The sequence below is a fragment of the Glycine max genome, chromosome 8 (genome assembly GCF_000004515.6).
Source record: "Glycine max cultivar Williams 82 chromosome 8, Glycine_max_v4.0, whole genome shotgun sequence".
Lineage (NCBI taxonomy): Eukaryota > Viridiplantae > Streptophyta > Magnoliopsida > Fabales > Fabaceae > Glycine > Glycine max.
Genome location: NC_038244.2, coordinates 22235896 through 22249083, shown reverse-complemented (window position 1 = coordinate 22249083; position 13188 = coordinate 22235896). Strand labels below are relative to the sequence as shown.

Here is a 13188-nt window from a genome sequence, read left to right as displayed (position 1 = left end):
TGACATAGTAATTGTAAATGCATAAATAATAAAAAGATAGTATGTTTGTTTCATCTATAAAAAAAAAATGTTTGTTTCGGTGTTTTACCAAATAGGATTTACCTCAATTCAAAAGTAATAATTAACATATTTTCTTCACTTTTAGATATGATTTTTTAGGTTTGAGACGTAATATTTAGAAAATAAAAGTTAGAATTTAACATTTTAAACGTAATTCCTCCGTCTTTAAGACTTTAACAAGTTTTCAAATATGTTTAAAAATTTTTACGTGACAATATAATACATTTGAAACATACAAACAAACACACGAGATCCTTTTACAAACATGCATTGTAGGCTAGTAAAGATAATAAAAGATGCATTAATACATTTTTTTTGCAGTGAAAAAAATTGTAATGTGATAAAGTATAAATGTTTATATAAAGGAAAATGTTTTTTTTTTCTTTTTTTAAAAGTGGGATGACTTTTATTAGTTAAAAAATTTAAAGAAATGTTTATGAAACGTGTATATATAAGTAAATCAACAATATATAAAATACTTATAATTATAAATGATATCATACTATTAGTAACTATACCGAATAAAAAAAATACTATTAGTAACTATCATCCTTTCATCATCAAATAACTGTAATTGTAATTTAACATTTGGAAAAGTATCATTATCCCATTTGCTAGGTCTTTAATATATGCAGTGAATTCTGATACCCAAAAACGATTTTTCAAGAATGTAATGATAATTACCAAATTAAGCATGATAATGGCACAAGATATAGTGTAAAAAAAATGAGACAACATACAGTAAAGGAATAATAAAAATCACTGACTTGACATTGATTTTTTTTTTACATTTTATGATTTCACATTTTAAATTAATATAATTTTATTTTAATGCTTCAATTTCTTTGTTTAAAATGTTTTATTGTTATAAATCTCTTATAAGTGATTCTACATTTTACACCTTAAGTCTAGGTTAAATTAGCCATTTAGTTTCTTTTTTCACTTATATTATTTACCCTAATATTTCTATTCAACCAAAATTCCTAAATAAATCAATTCGTTAAAAGAATTCATTATTCATGTTTTGTAATATGAATAATGAATTCTTTTAAGGTATCAACAAAAAGATGAAATTTTTTATTTTTTTTTAATACAAAAGGATGAAAATTCTTTTAAGTACAACATTAAGCAGCAAAACACACATCGAGAGAAAGGGTACGAGGGGCAAAAAAAAATAGCAGCATTGAAGCATTATAAACTCGCAGAAGGAAATCAAATGATGCCAGAGATCCTACAAAATTGAAAAGTGACTGGCAAGAAAAAAAAATGTGTTAATTCTGATCTTCATCTAAGGTTCTAGCTTGACCACCATCCAACAGCTCCTTTACACAGAATTGATGCAAGTTTTCATTCATTTTCTTCAACTGGTTAGCCATTTGCACTGACTTTTGGTAATCATGTTTTAGTTTCTCCATCTCCATTTCAGAAGCAGCAGCTGAACCTTGATGCTGAAACATAGGTTAAAAACAGAGTGTAAATCACAATCAGGATCGGATACTGCTCATTCTTTAATAAGACGAGTAACTAATCAATCATCAAGACTCACAAACCTGAAGTTCCTTAATGTAATTAGATATCACATGAGAGCTGAGGTATGAAGGATCCACGGATCTCCTACCACCCCCAAGGCTGATCATAGTCTTCATATCTAAGTCGTCATCAATTGAATTTGCATATTTTTCCAATGGAGGGGGTAAATTAGACCCCTGCTTTCTTGATGATGCTTGTACATTAGAAGATATGTGATTACTGGAGTCATTTTCTCGTCTAACAACCAGAATATTATTTACAGGTCCTGCAGCGTCCACAATATTTAACAATAAATATAATTAAATGTAGGCTTTATCAGTAATTGATACCATTTCATGGGGTGATTTAGTTATGAAATATGCCATCCAACAAAACCATATAAAAAGCAATCATGTATTCATATAATCATGCAGAATATAAGAGCATTTATATAATCATGCAGAATATATTGAGAAAAAAAAATCATGTATCCTCATCAAAGTTAAATAACAGTCAATCGCAAATCAAAAGACGATTAGGCAAAAAGAATAGCAATAGCAGATGAGATATAAATACGAGTTGAATATATATAATGAAAATACTGTCCAGTAAGCTCATATGCAGACAGAAAGCATAGGTATCATACATATGATACATATCACATAAATTGCCAGTTGTCGATAACAAATTCTAATTTGGCAAATAAAAAACTTGAGCATTGGATAAAGCAGAAATTCATTCGATAAAATTTTTTTATAATAAATAGCACAAAATATGAGCATTACTAATCATTGATATACAATCAAAGCTCTATCTGCAAAACAAGACATATTTCACAAAGTTTATACAATACCTTTAGCATGTTTAAACATGCGAACAATGTTACGAGTTCTCGCATTCCAAACACGAACCATTCCATCCTCTGACCCAGTTATTAACAAATTCTCACTTGTGCCATATGCTAAGCAAGTAACTTGATTGCTGTTACAATGAGGAACAAAATTAGTTAAATGACACTGCATAGCTTGAACCAACCTTTTTTGTTATTAACAAGGCCAGAAGCAGAAGTATGTGAGATGTTACAAACAACCTAACAATTGTAAATAGTGTATCTGCTTATGGATAAAGCATGGTTCTCATTCACTTGTTTACTACATAATTTCTTGTAATCAAAATATTCCCATACATTTTTATGTATCGCAGTCATGCAGTGGGCTTCAACTTGGCATCATGTGTGGGGGATGTGGGTTTGATTAGTCAATTTAATAGTAAACAAGGAGCGATATCTTGTAGATGATACATGAATACATTGACCTTAAAAACAACAATTAATTACAATTGCTATAAAACAATATTGTAATTTATCTTCATTACCTTTTCTTAATAATGAAAAAAAAAATTGAAAAAAATTGTGCAGAACAGCTGACCCCAAAATTGCTATAGCTAGATGGCTGCTATTGTTAAATTTTAGATACAAGATAAATTGATAAATATATAATTACCCAAAATTAGAAATATTGCGGGCAATAGAGAACAAAGATAAAATCATGAAAGACCTGTGGGAGAACAGCGAACTGGGATTTACTGTAACAAAATGAAAAGGGAGAACAATCTCTGAGAGAAGGGAACAATAAAGAGTGAACTAAATAAAAACGGCACAACAAACATCACACATAGTACCATAGAACAAAGCAAGGCTGGAAGCAACAGGAAGGTGCCAGAAAACATCAGAATTGGCCACAACTAAGAAGAGTCACAAAATTGTCCCCAAAATTAAACCTTAAACAATCCATTGCTGTGGGGGTAAACAGGGGTTTTCAACCATTAATCCATGTTGCACTTGCTAGTAACCGTGAATGGCCTTTGATAGTGGCCGTGATTTGTGTCACTTCAAGTGCAACAGCAAGAGTGTTTTATTTTACTTTGTAGCAGGAAGAGAAAGAGTGGTAACAGAATATTAGAGTAGTAAGGATTTATTAATAGCAGTAAATGTTTAGTGGGGAAATAATTGTAATAAAGAGGGTGGGAATAAATAGGGAAGAGAGGGAGTTCTGTAACTGTCCAGCAGACAGTAAAGAAAAGTCTTGAATAAATAGGAAAAGAGGAGACTAAGTGGGTACATAAGATTTGAATCAGAATTTCAGTGGTAGAGTCCAGGTCTCTCGAATGCCTGGGTCATATTTTCTGTTTTCAGAAATTTGTCTTATCTATTCCAGTTTATGAATCCATCTCCAATAAGCTACAAGTGGGATTGGCTTGAATAAATTATCCAGTTTCTGATTATATATGATCCAGTTCTATCACTCTCTAAGAACTATACCATTTCTATTAGCAAGTAGCAACTACCACATATGTAGCTAGAAGAGAGCACAAGATGGTCAAAATGTGTCAACTACATTATCCAATCTTACAAAATATATATGCAATCCAAAGAGAGAAAAAGGGTCAAAACTTATGCATATTTGAAAAACTAACATCACAAGAGAAGAAATGATAACCTGTGGTTAGAAAAAGAACCGATGATATGCATCCCATAATTATTGGTGGTGATGCTTTCAGTGTTAAGTGCTGCGATAAATATCTTTCCATCTTCACTGCCAGCATAAAAGACATGTTCGGCTGGATCCAATGCAATGCAATTAATTATTGAAGGGAATACTATATTTCTTAGTAGCATTCCCCTAGATAAGCTCCATACCTAAAAAAGAAAACAAATTGCAATCCGAATCAGTGAATTGCAAAGCATACAAACGACAATATTATAATATTATATATAATAAGATCAATTGACGCCAAGTGTCAAACTCTATAAAATGACACATTTAATAATTTTTCTTCATGAAGTAAATATTATCAATCTACTTGTTAAATCATATGATGTTATCCTCATGATCAATAGAACAAATTTTAGATGATTTAGTAATCCGCACATATCTAATTAATAATAGGTATTGATTTATTTATATTTTAAATTTAAATTTAAATAGCATACTGTACATAAGTACATTAAAATGAAGTGGTGCATTGAAGTATCAATTAATTTCTAAATTAAATCCAATTTTGTAGACCTCAATGAGAACTTTAAAACTAACAGTTGAATTGATAAAATTAATATTTTGTAAAAAGTTATAGCAGGCGTTTTACAAAATTTCACATTTAGGGTCAGTTGATCTTGTGCATATATGCAAATCAGTCAAACCAGAACCACTCAAACAGGAGCAAGGAGCCATATAAGATGAATGCAGATCTGGACTGCAGAAAAGAGAATAAGAGGCAGACAAGTTGAAATGAACAAGGAAACAACGCTCAAGGGGTTTTTCCAATTGGATTGGGGTGGGTTTTTTCATATGCACAGAGGGATCGTCCAATTCCTTAGATTCTACATCCAACATCGTGCAATCCTATTGATCACACCAAATTGCATTTTTCATGTAGATTGAGATTGCAGGGAGCATGAAAAATCACAGAACTGTGTAATACTGATCCCACAATCAAATTTGCAATTTTGACCACAATACCCTCATCAGCCAAAAACAAGGACAGCCAGCTTCCACCCATTTTGGAAAACATGTCATTATGGTATGTCAAGGTTATTAGAATTTACAAATAGTAGAGATAGAAAATTCATGCTAGCAATAGTAAACATAATTCTTGAGTAAACATACTCCATTGATTATCTATTTTTCTACTACAACACACAGAAACAGTAAACAAACCTTACAAGTCCGATCATTTGAAGCTGACACGATAATCGCATTGCACCCTCCATTACCAATAACAACATCAGTCACAGTCAGGGTGTGCTCTGAAAAACTATACTCGTAAAGATTACTTGCTTGCTGACATCGCAAATCATCAAATATCCTGAACCACAAAATGAAGAGCAGCATATGCCATCATAATTAGCACTGCTAGCACCCAAGCAGTACACTATCCTAAAAGGAAAGAAAAATAGAAAAAGGGAGAGACTAGTACATGAAGAGAGACCAAACTCTTACGGATCCATCTTCAGAACCAGATACCAGCAGCGAGTCATCTTCGGAAAACACCAGGCAAGAAACCGCCCTAAAATGAGCACGCCACTTCTTAAGCAGCCTACCAGTTTCAACCTTACAAGAAATGCAAGCAACTCAGCACAGTAGAGTAAACAGAAACATTCATAAACTAATTCCAAGTCCCTACTTTCAGTTCATAACTTTAAACCTTACAAGCAATGCAAGCAACACAGCACAGTACAATAAACATAAAACAGTCACAGACATAAACTACGTGAGTGTTATCAATGGCAGATGGCCAAAGGTCAAAATTCCACCATATAGACTCACCAGTACGGCCTATGGCACTGCCATTTAACAACAATGACTACGTCCCCACTTTCATTCTCCACAACCTAATGCCACAAATCTTCAACACATGTTTAGATTAGATTTGGCTTCTCTAAAGTAAGGATAGAGAAAGTAATCTCAGTCAATCAATGATTAACGACTGAGATTACTTACTTTAATCTCTAGAGTGAATTGCTCACTAATCCGTCTAGATTAACCTATTTTGGAAAAATAACTCACTCTCGCTCTCTTCTCGATGCATAATGATTACCGAATAACTATAAATAAATAAAAATTTACCTCCCACAAGTAAATGTCACCAGATGGAGCTCCACCGGCTATATAGGTTCCCGGATGATTAGCAGCAATAGGTTTGATTTGTTCAGCAGGAAAACTCTTCACTTCAACTTGAGGCTGCAGCACATGTGTCATGCAAGTGACAATGTCATCATCATTCATTATTAATTGTTAATATTTCATCATCTAACAAAATGATAACTAATAATAAATCATGAAATATAAGGAAAAGGAGAGAGACCTTAGACCAGGACCAGTAGAGAACATAGCCAGTGGCTGCGGGATCATCACGAAGCTGCGACGAAGCGATGAAGCGAGCACCGACGGAGATGAGTCCGTGAGAAGGGGAGGTGCAAGATTTGTAGCGGAGCTGCTCCGCGCCGGTGTGAAGGTCCCAGCACCCTATTCCGCCGTCGACGGACGACGACGCCAAAACAACCTCCATCCTTCGTCTGAACCACAGTTGGTAACGTAAGAGACTTCAACGTTACACAGTGGAAATAACGAAACCGAGACCTACCTTTTGAGCAATGTTAGGAGATGGTGCTTCTGTGTTTTGGAAGAGGCTACACCATAAAAACACAAGGGTTTTGACTTTTTACACGACTAGGGTTTTTATTTTTATTTTTTTAGATTTTTTATTTTTTATTTAACACGTATTTTATTATGTCTAGTTGTTGGTGGTGTATTTTATTCTAGGTTTTAATTCAAATTTTATACGGAAAAACATAGTATTTTTATTTTTGTGTATATATAATGAAAATTATTAGAGTGTACTTTTTTTCATTGTTTGATTTCTCTTCTCTTAATTTAAGAATAGTGAAATGGAATGAGATTTTATTTTATTTTATCGTAAGCATTCAAATCATAAAGTATAGATTTTATTTCACTATAATTTATTTCACCATATTATATTTTAATTCATTATATTTCATCTACTACTTTTAGATCATTAATTAAAAAAACACCCTAAAATTAGCATGAGATAATAAATATTAAAGTTCAATCTAATATTTTTTTTCATTTTATGGAGCCAACGGCTATTACTTGTGAGTTTCAAAAATAAAAGTCAATGCAATATTAGGATATCTCATCTCTAATGTGTTTTGTTGTTTGTTTAGAAAATTAAAACTAAGGTTAAAATTAATTCAATATGTAATCAAAGTTTTCATTCAATTACTTTAAAAAGTGTAATATCATTAAATCAAACAAATAAAATGTTCAAGATAACCAAGTTAAGACGATACAACACACAAAGATTTGGGTGTTTCAAAATAGAAGTAATAAAACATTAAGATATATCATTTCTAGTGTACTTCAATATTTGTTAAGATAATTAAAAGTGATGTTAAAATCAATTCAATGTATATTAAGATTTTATGGTGAGTCGAAAAGTATAATGTCTATAAACCAAACACACATAATATCCAAGGTAACCAACCTAGGAAGTTACAATATACACAAAATGTTTGGGTGTTTCAAAATCAAAAACCAATGCAACAAAAAAATATTTCATCTTTAATGTGTTTCATGTTTGTTTAAAGAGTTGAAGCTAATGTTAAAATCAATCTAATGTTTTTCATTCGATTATATTAAAAATTGTGATGTCAATGAACCAAACACACACAATGCTCAAGGAAACCAACACAAGAAAAAAAAATTCGACCATTAAATTTCTTGAGACTTATGATCTGGAAGAGTAATTTCATATATTTACATTTGTAACTCTTTAATTTAATTTAACACTCAAATTTTGTCATTTTCTTAAATCATTAATTATCTATTTTAATAAGATAAAAGCTCGTATTTTATACATAATCTCTTACAGTTACTTTAATGAGCTTTTATTTGATAAAAAATGATAGTAAATGACTTTTAAACAAATAAAGAAAAAGATATTTATTATTCAACAACAATGAAATAATTTACTATTATCTATAACCCTTAAAAAAATGCATACTTCTAATCCTCATTTACAAACAAAATGCACCAAAAACTATTACAATCTTATGTAAAATTTTAAGGGTTTACTAGATTAACAATTATAAGAAACTAATAGGATCTTGAAACTTATGATTCTCACAAATAATAAATAAACAATGCATATATTTCTCTCCATAGTGAGACTTTTTTTCGGTATACTTTGATTTCTTGAAAAAAAAAGAGAAACAACTCCCTTGACTATTCTTTCTCTCTCTACATTTTTTTGTGATGACCAAAGATTAGATAGAATATTTTTCTATAAGGAAGGAACCTATATTAGTGGGCATTAACCCCCCTTTATAACTACTACTCCTCTCGAGTAGCAGTTACCTCTAGAAACTTCTCTTGTTTAACCCAATTGCAATTTAGTCTTTAATTATTAATTATTTATTTATTAGTTCTTACATAAGTTACATGTATCTTACATGAGACATTAATTCTAACATCTTATGAATCTATTTTCACCCAATCTCTTTGTATTTTATTTGCCAATATCTTATAACCGACTTTATTGCCCAGAAGACAAAGAACACAAGACCCATGCCACAAAGCACACCATTCATCAAATTCTTCGTTCGAGACCGTGACAACAAGGCATGATTTGAAATATGTATATCATGTCCTTCTTATACCACTTATTCTCAGGAAATCTTTCTCAATGTGTTACCAAGATTTTGTGTATTAGTTGTATAAGTACCATCTATGGACCTTGTTTTCACTTTCTTCATACTTTGGCTTAAGAGATCATATTTCTATCATGAATCACCTTCTAAAACCCTATCAAAACTTTCCATGGAACTAATTCTAAACAATAACACCAGAATTTTTTATGTAGTTTCCCTTCCTAATCTGCAATCATGCCTTTTTGGGTTGTTTTCAATTCAGTTGTATTCCCTCAGAGTATGTTTGGATGAGAAAATTTAAAATTCTGAGAAATTTAAAATTATAAGAATTTCAAATACTTCAATTGAAATTTTTTAATTTTCAAAATTTTGTGTTTGGACAAAAAAATTGAAATTGTGAGGGTGAAAGAAAATGAATACAAAGAAAATATATGATTGGTGTGCTTCCAAAGAGAAAAATACTGATGTGGGATGAGAAGTCACAGGGGAACCGGGACACGGCGGCGTACACCACTACACCCGACCACAGCATTAAGTCAACGACGCAAAGCATGACCTAGGCCCTCCACACCGGCCAGCACCTCAGTCGCGATCGATGCTTCACGAGCTTAGACGGTGTTTCTTGAAGAAGAGAATCATCAGCATGAGGGAAGAGTCGCGAGTTCGAGAACAAGATTTCAGAATTTTCAGGTGGAAGAGAGGATGAATGTTATAAAGGAAATACGCGAACATTTTAGAAGATTCTTATATGAAAAAGAGAATTTCAATTTCTCACATTTTAGAAGGAAATTGAAATTTCATATTTTTAGTTGTTTAAAATTTTGTTTTAAAATTTCAAAAATTTAAATTCTTTATAAAAAAAATCCAAATAATGAATTTTAGATTACAGAAATTTAAATTTTCTACGAGTTAAAATTCTCTATAGATTCTAATTATTGGCTCCTTGCCTCTTTACATCACACACACACAAACATTGTCCATTTTGCTCCACATTTAAGTGGACTAAATCACGTTGACTCACATTTATATATTAAATGGACAAGTTTGTGAGCCTAATAATTTTCTTTTTAAATTGTTAAAATAATAATAAAAAATACTAAAAAGCTTCAAAACTATTAAAATTTGACACAAAAATTCGCTAAATGCCTCACATAAGATTAACAAAAACATAAAAAAGTATGGATTAATGAAATAGTAGAATCTAAAAGAAAACTTCGTCTACGTAACCCAATAGCATAAACTTTTTGGAAAAAATAATTCTTTGACATGGTATAAAAGCTTTTATCACCAAGCGATTAGAAATTGAATGTTCTTAATGTTTTAAATAAAAGTTAAATTCATGCGCGTGTAAAAAAGACAAAAAAATCTACCGAAGAATGGGGGAGTAGAAGTGTTTGAAGCCATAGCAATGTAGCATCATTCAATCTCGGCCACTATATTAGAATTACTTTCTCAAGTATCTTAACAGCATTGTATTCTGCCACAAACTACCAATAGTCACCACAGGAACAAACTCCATCTCTAAAATGATGGAAGCGATTCACATCTCTAACAAGAATCTCTCTATTAGCAAATTTAGAAATAAATTTTGTAACGGCATGACAGTCTTCACATAATCTCAAGTTTTTTCTGATCCTTATGGTTTCACCTTTTGCAGTATTAATGAGTCCAAAAGCAACTGCAAGCTTTTCGCTATGTCCCAATACAATTCTTTCTTTCTCTTCTTCGTCAAGATCGTAGAGAACAACGTTTGTCTGTGGGACATAACCCTGTGCCTTCATCTCATTTGACAATTTAACTAGCAAAGCATGAATTTCTTCAATTTGTGGGTTATGCTCATCAACAGAGACAAATGAGTATACCTTCCTTTTCACTTCAATCCAGCTGCAACCTGGAAGCTTTTGCAGGCCACGAGCTTCCAATAGCTTCATCACACTCTTTGCTTCACTCCACAACTTAGCTTCTGCATAAATATCTGCTAAAAGCACATAATTACCAGCATTCCTTGGCTCCAACTCAAAAAGCACAGTGCTTGCTCTCTCTGCAAGTTCAACATTACAGTGAATCCTACAAGATCCAAGAAGGGAACCCCAAACCGTAGGTCCAGGTTCAAAATGCATATCTTCTATTAGTTTGATTGCTTCACCTAACCTGTTAGCTCGGCCAAGAAGATCCACCATACAAGCATAATGCTCCATACCTGGATGGATCCTGTACTTACTAAGCATGGATTCAAACAAAATCTTTCCCTCCTCAACAAGGCCTGCATGACTGCAAGCACCCAGAACAGTAATGAACGATATATAACTCGGTGAAACACCTTGGTGGATCATATTTTCGAAAATTTGGATTGCTTTCTTTCCAAAACCATGCATACCGTAAATAGAAATCAAAGAATTCCATGAAACAACGTCACGTTTCTTCATGTTATCAAAGACTCTTTGTCCCATCAAAACCTCGCCACATCTTCCATACATTGTTATAAGGGCGTTAAGAACTGGCAGTATAGAATCAAGTTGCCTTCTAAGGATATAGCCATGAATCAACTTCCCTTGCTCCAATGCAGCAAGACCTGCACAGGCTTGAAGCATGTTAACCATTGTAACTGAATTTGGAACTGAATTGCATGCCTCAAACATCATTAACTGAAACAGTTCCAGTGCTTTCATAGGCATTTCATTCTTTGCAAAGCATGCAATCATAGCACTCCATGAGACAAAGTTCTTGGTAGGCATTGCACAAAACACGGAATTTGCATACGACACACTGCCAAACTTAGCGTATACATCCAACAAAGTTGTCATAACATGAATATTTGCTTCATAGCCATGTCGCAGAATATGGGCATGAATCTCCTTACCCTTCCGGAGAGGGCAGACTGACAGCTCTGAAACAACACAAGCCTTAAGCACATATGTATATGTGAACCTATCCGATGGGGTCCCAATCCAATTCATCTGAATATACAAATCTAGCAGCTCCTTACCATGACCCACCATTGCCAGTGCTCGGAAGAGTGCATTCCAGACATATATGGTTCTTTCCCGAGTTTCATCAAATACCTTGAGAGCACGGTCAATAGACCCAAGCTCATAGTACATATTGATTAGTTTAGTAGCTAAAAAAGGGTCTTGGTCAAAACCACTATCAACAAGACAGCGATGAACGTCAAGGCCATAGGAAAGTGAGTTCTTCTGTGCACAAGAATAAATTAAATGCTCAAAAGTCTGCTGAGTTGGATTGGGCTCGCAACACAGGAGATGAAGAGCCTGCTTAAGGTTCCCTCCTTTGCATAATGATTGTATCAACTGGTTGTTGTTGCTGTTTATGTCATTGATGAGATTGGCTGAAGGGTTCAATGAAACAAAAGAGACCGGCACTCTTGAGGAGACATGGGAAGTGTAGCAGAGGTGACTTTGAGATGGAACATGTCTGACAAATTGGGGAATCTGAAGCACCCACATCAGACAATGATGCAATTGTTTTACTTAACGGCTTGGTCAGTGTTTCTGCTATTTTACCGGAATGAGTTCAATAGTATGTATTTCCAGTTGCAATAGCATCCAAAGCTATGGCATAATCTGTAAGTAACATTAAGCAAGAAACCAAAACCAACTCAAATTTCAAAACTAATATAATAACAAAAGATGCAACAAGAGGCAACCAATAAGCTCTAGCACAGTTTTTACTTCAGGACGAACAAATAGGATACCTAGGTCGTTAAAGTTCTACTTTATAACCCCATTTTAGTGTTTTATTAAAAGAAATAGTGTAGCTAATTATGCAATGAATAGACTACATAATCTAATAAAATTTCACCAAAAAAAAAACATAAAGTTACATAACAAAAGCGAGGAAGAACTTAGTTTGGGTTACCTGAGGCGACAGTTGTGAGGTAAATGTTTGAGTGGCAGTTGTTTGTGTGTTGTGGGTTTAGCCTGTCTCTGTGCTCGTTACGACTTACGATAGTGAAGTGGTCTCGTTATTTTTGAAGGAAAAATGTGTTCTAGTGTTGCAGATACTGAATGGACCACACAGGGCATACAAATTCAACAAATTTAGATATTTCAAAGGGCGAGTCTTCTTTTATCAAAACCGGAACCCCACAATGCAACCGGGTCGAGTCGAATTCGTGTAAACGGGTTCAATTTGTTCGGCCACCATTATGCAAATTAAATTATAGAACTAGCAATAATTCATGTGCTTAAAATTAAACATATAAAAATTTACTTTACTTTATATAGTTACTAAAATCTAGAGTTGTTCCACCTTAGGGTGGACGTGACCAACGTGGGTGGCATGTAAAAATAAAGTACTACGTTTAAACAAGTAAGTGAGCTAGTTAGGAAAGTACCAATAAGTAAAAAGGGTAAAATGGAACCTAATAATAA

General features: G+C 33.1%; 2 protein-coding genes across 2 annotated transcripts; both read right to left on the bottom strand.

Annotated features, from left to right (window-relative positions):
* Window positions 1-1243: 1243 nt before the first annotated feature.
* On the bottom strand, window positions 1244-6778 carry LOC100791195 (protein ROOT INITIATION DEFECTIVE 3). Its single transcript, XM_006585754.4, has 8 exons — window positions 6433-6778; window positions 6195-6308; window positions 5545-5678; window positions 5286-5433; window positions 4068-4267; window positions 2423-2550; window positions 1611-1855; window positions 1244-1508 (listed from the first exon to the last, which is right to left on the bottom strand). The coding sequence occupies exons 1-8, from the start codon at window positions 6634-6636 to the stop codon at window positions 1332-1334; spliced, it is 1350 nt and encodes a 449-aa protein (XP_006585817.1). The 5' UTR covers window positions 6637-6778; the 3' UTR covers window positions 1244-1331.
* A 3430-nt stretch (window positions 6779-10208) lies between these two features.
* Window positions 10209-12857, bottom strand: LOC100790667 (pentatricopeptide repeat-containing protein At3g46790, chloroplastic). The gene is made up of 2 exons (XM_003531837.5): window positions 12674-12857; window positions 10209-12378 (listed from the first exon to the last, which is right to left on the bottom strand). Exon 2 carries the CDS (start codon window positions 12259-12261, stop codon window positions 10285-10287), a length of 1977 nt encoding a protein of 658 aa, XP_003531885.1. The 5' UTR covers window positions 12262-12378; window positions 12674-12857; the 3' UTR covers window positions 10209-10284.
* Between the last annotated feature and the right edge of the window lie 331 nt (window positions 12858-13188).

Coding starts and splice junctions, on each gene's coding strand:
- LOC100790667 (XM_003531837.5), bottom strand. CDS start 12,261: ATGTGGGTGCTTCAGATTCCCCAATTTGTCAGACATGTTCCATCTCAA.
- LOC100791195 (XM_006585754.4), bottom strand. CDS start 6,636: ATGGAGGTTGTTTTGGCGTCGTCGTCCGTCGACGGCGGAATAGGGTGC. Junction 6,309..6,432: donor TCTACTGGTCCTGGTCTAAG/GTCTCTCTCCTT, acceptor CATGTGCTGCAG/CCTCAAGTTGAAGTGAAGAG. Junction 2,551..4,067: donor GGTTCTTTTTCTAACCACAG/GTTATCATTTCT, acceptor TCATTGTAACAG/CAATCAAGTTACTTGCTTAG.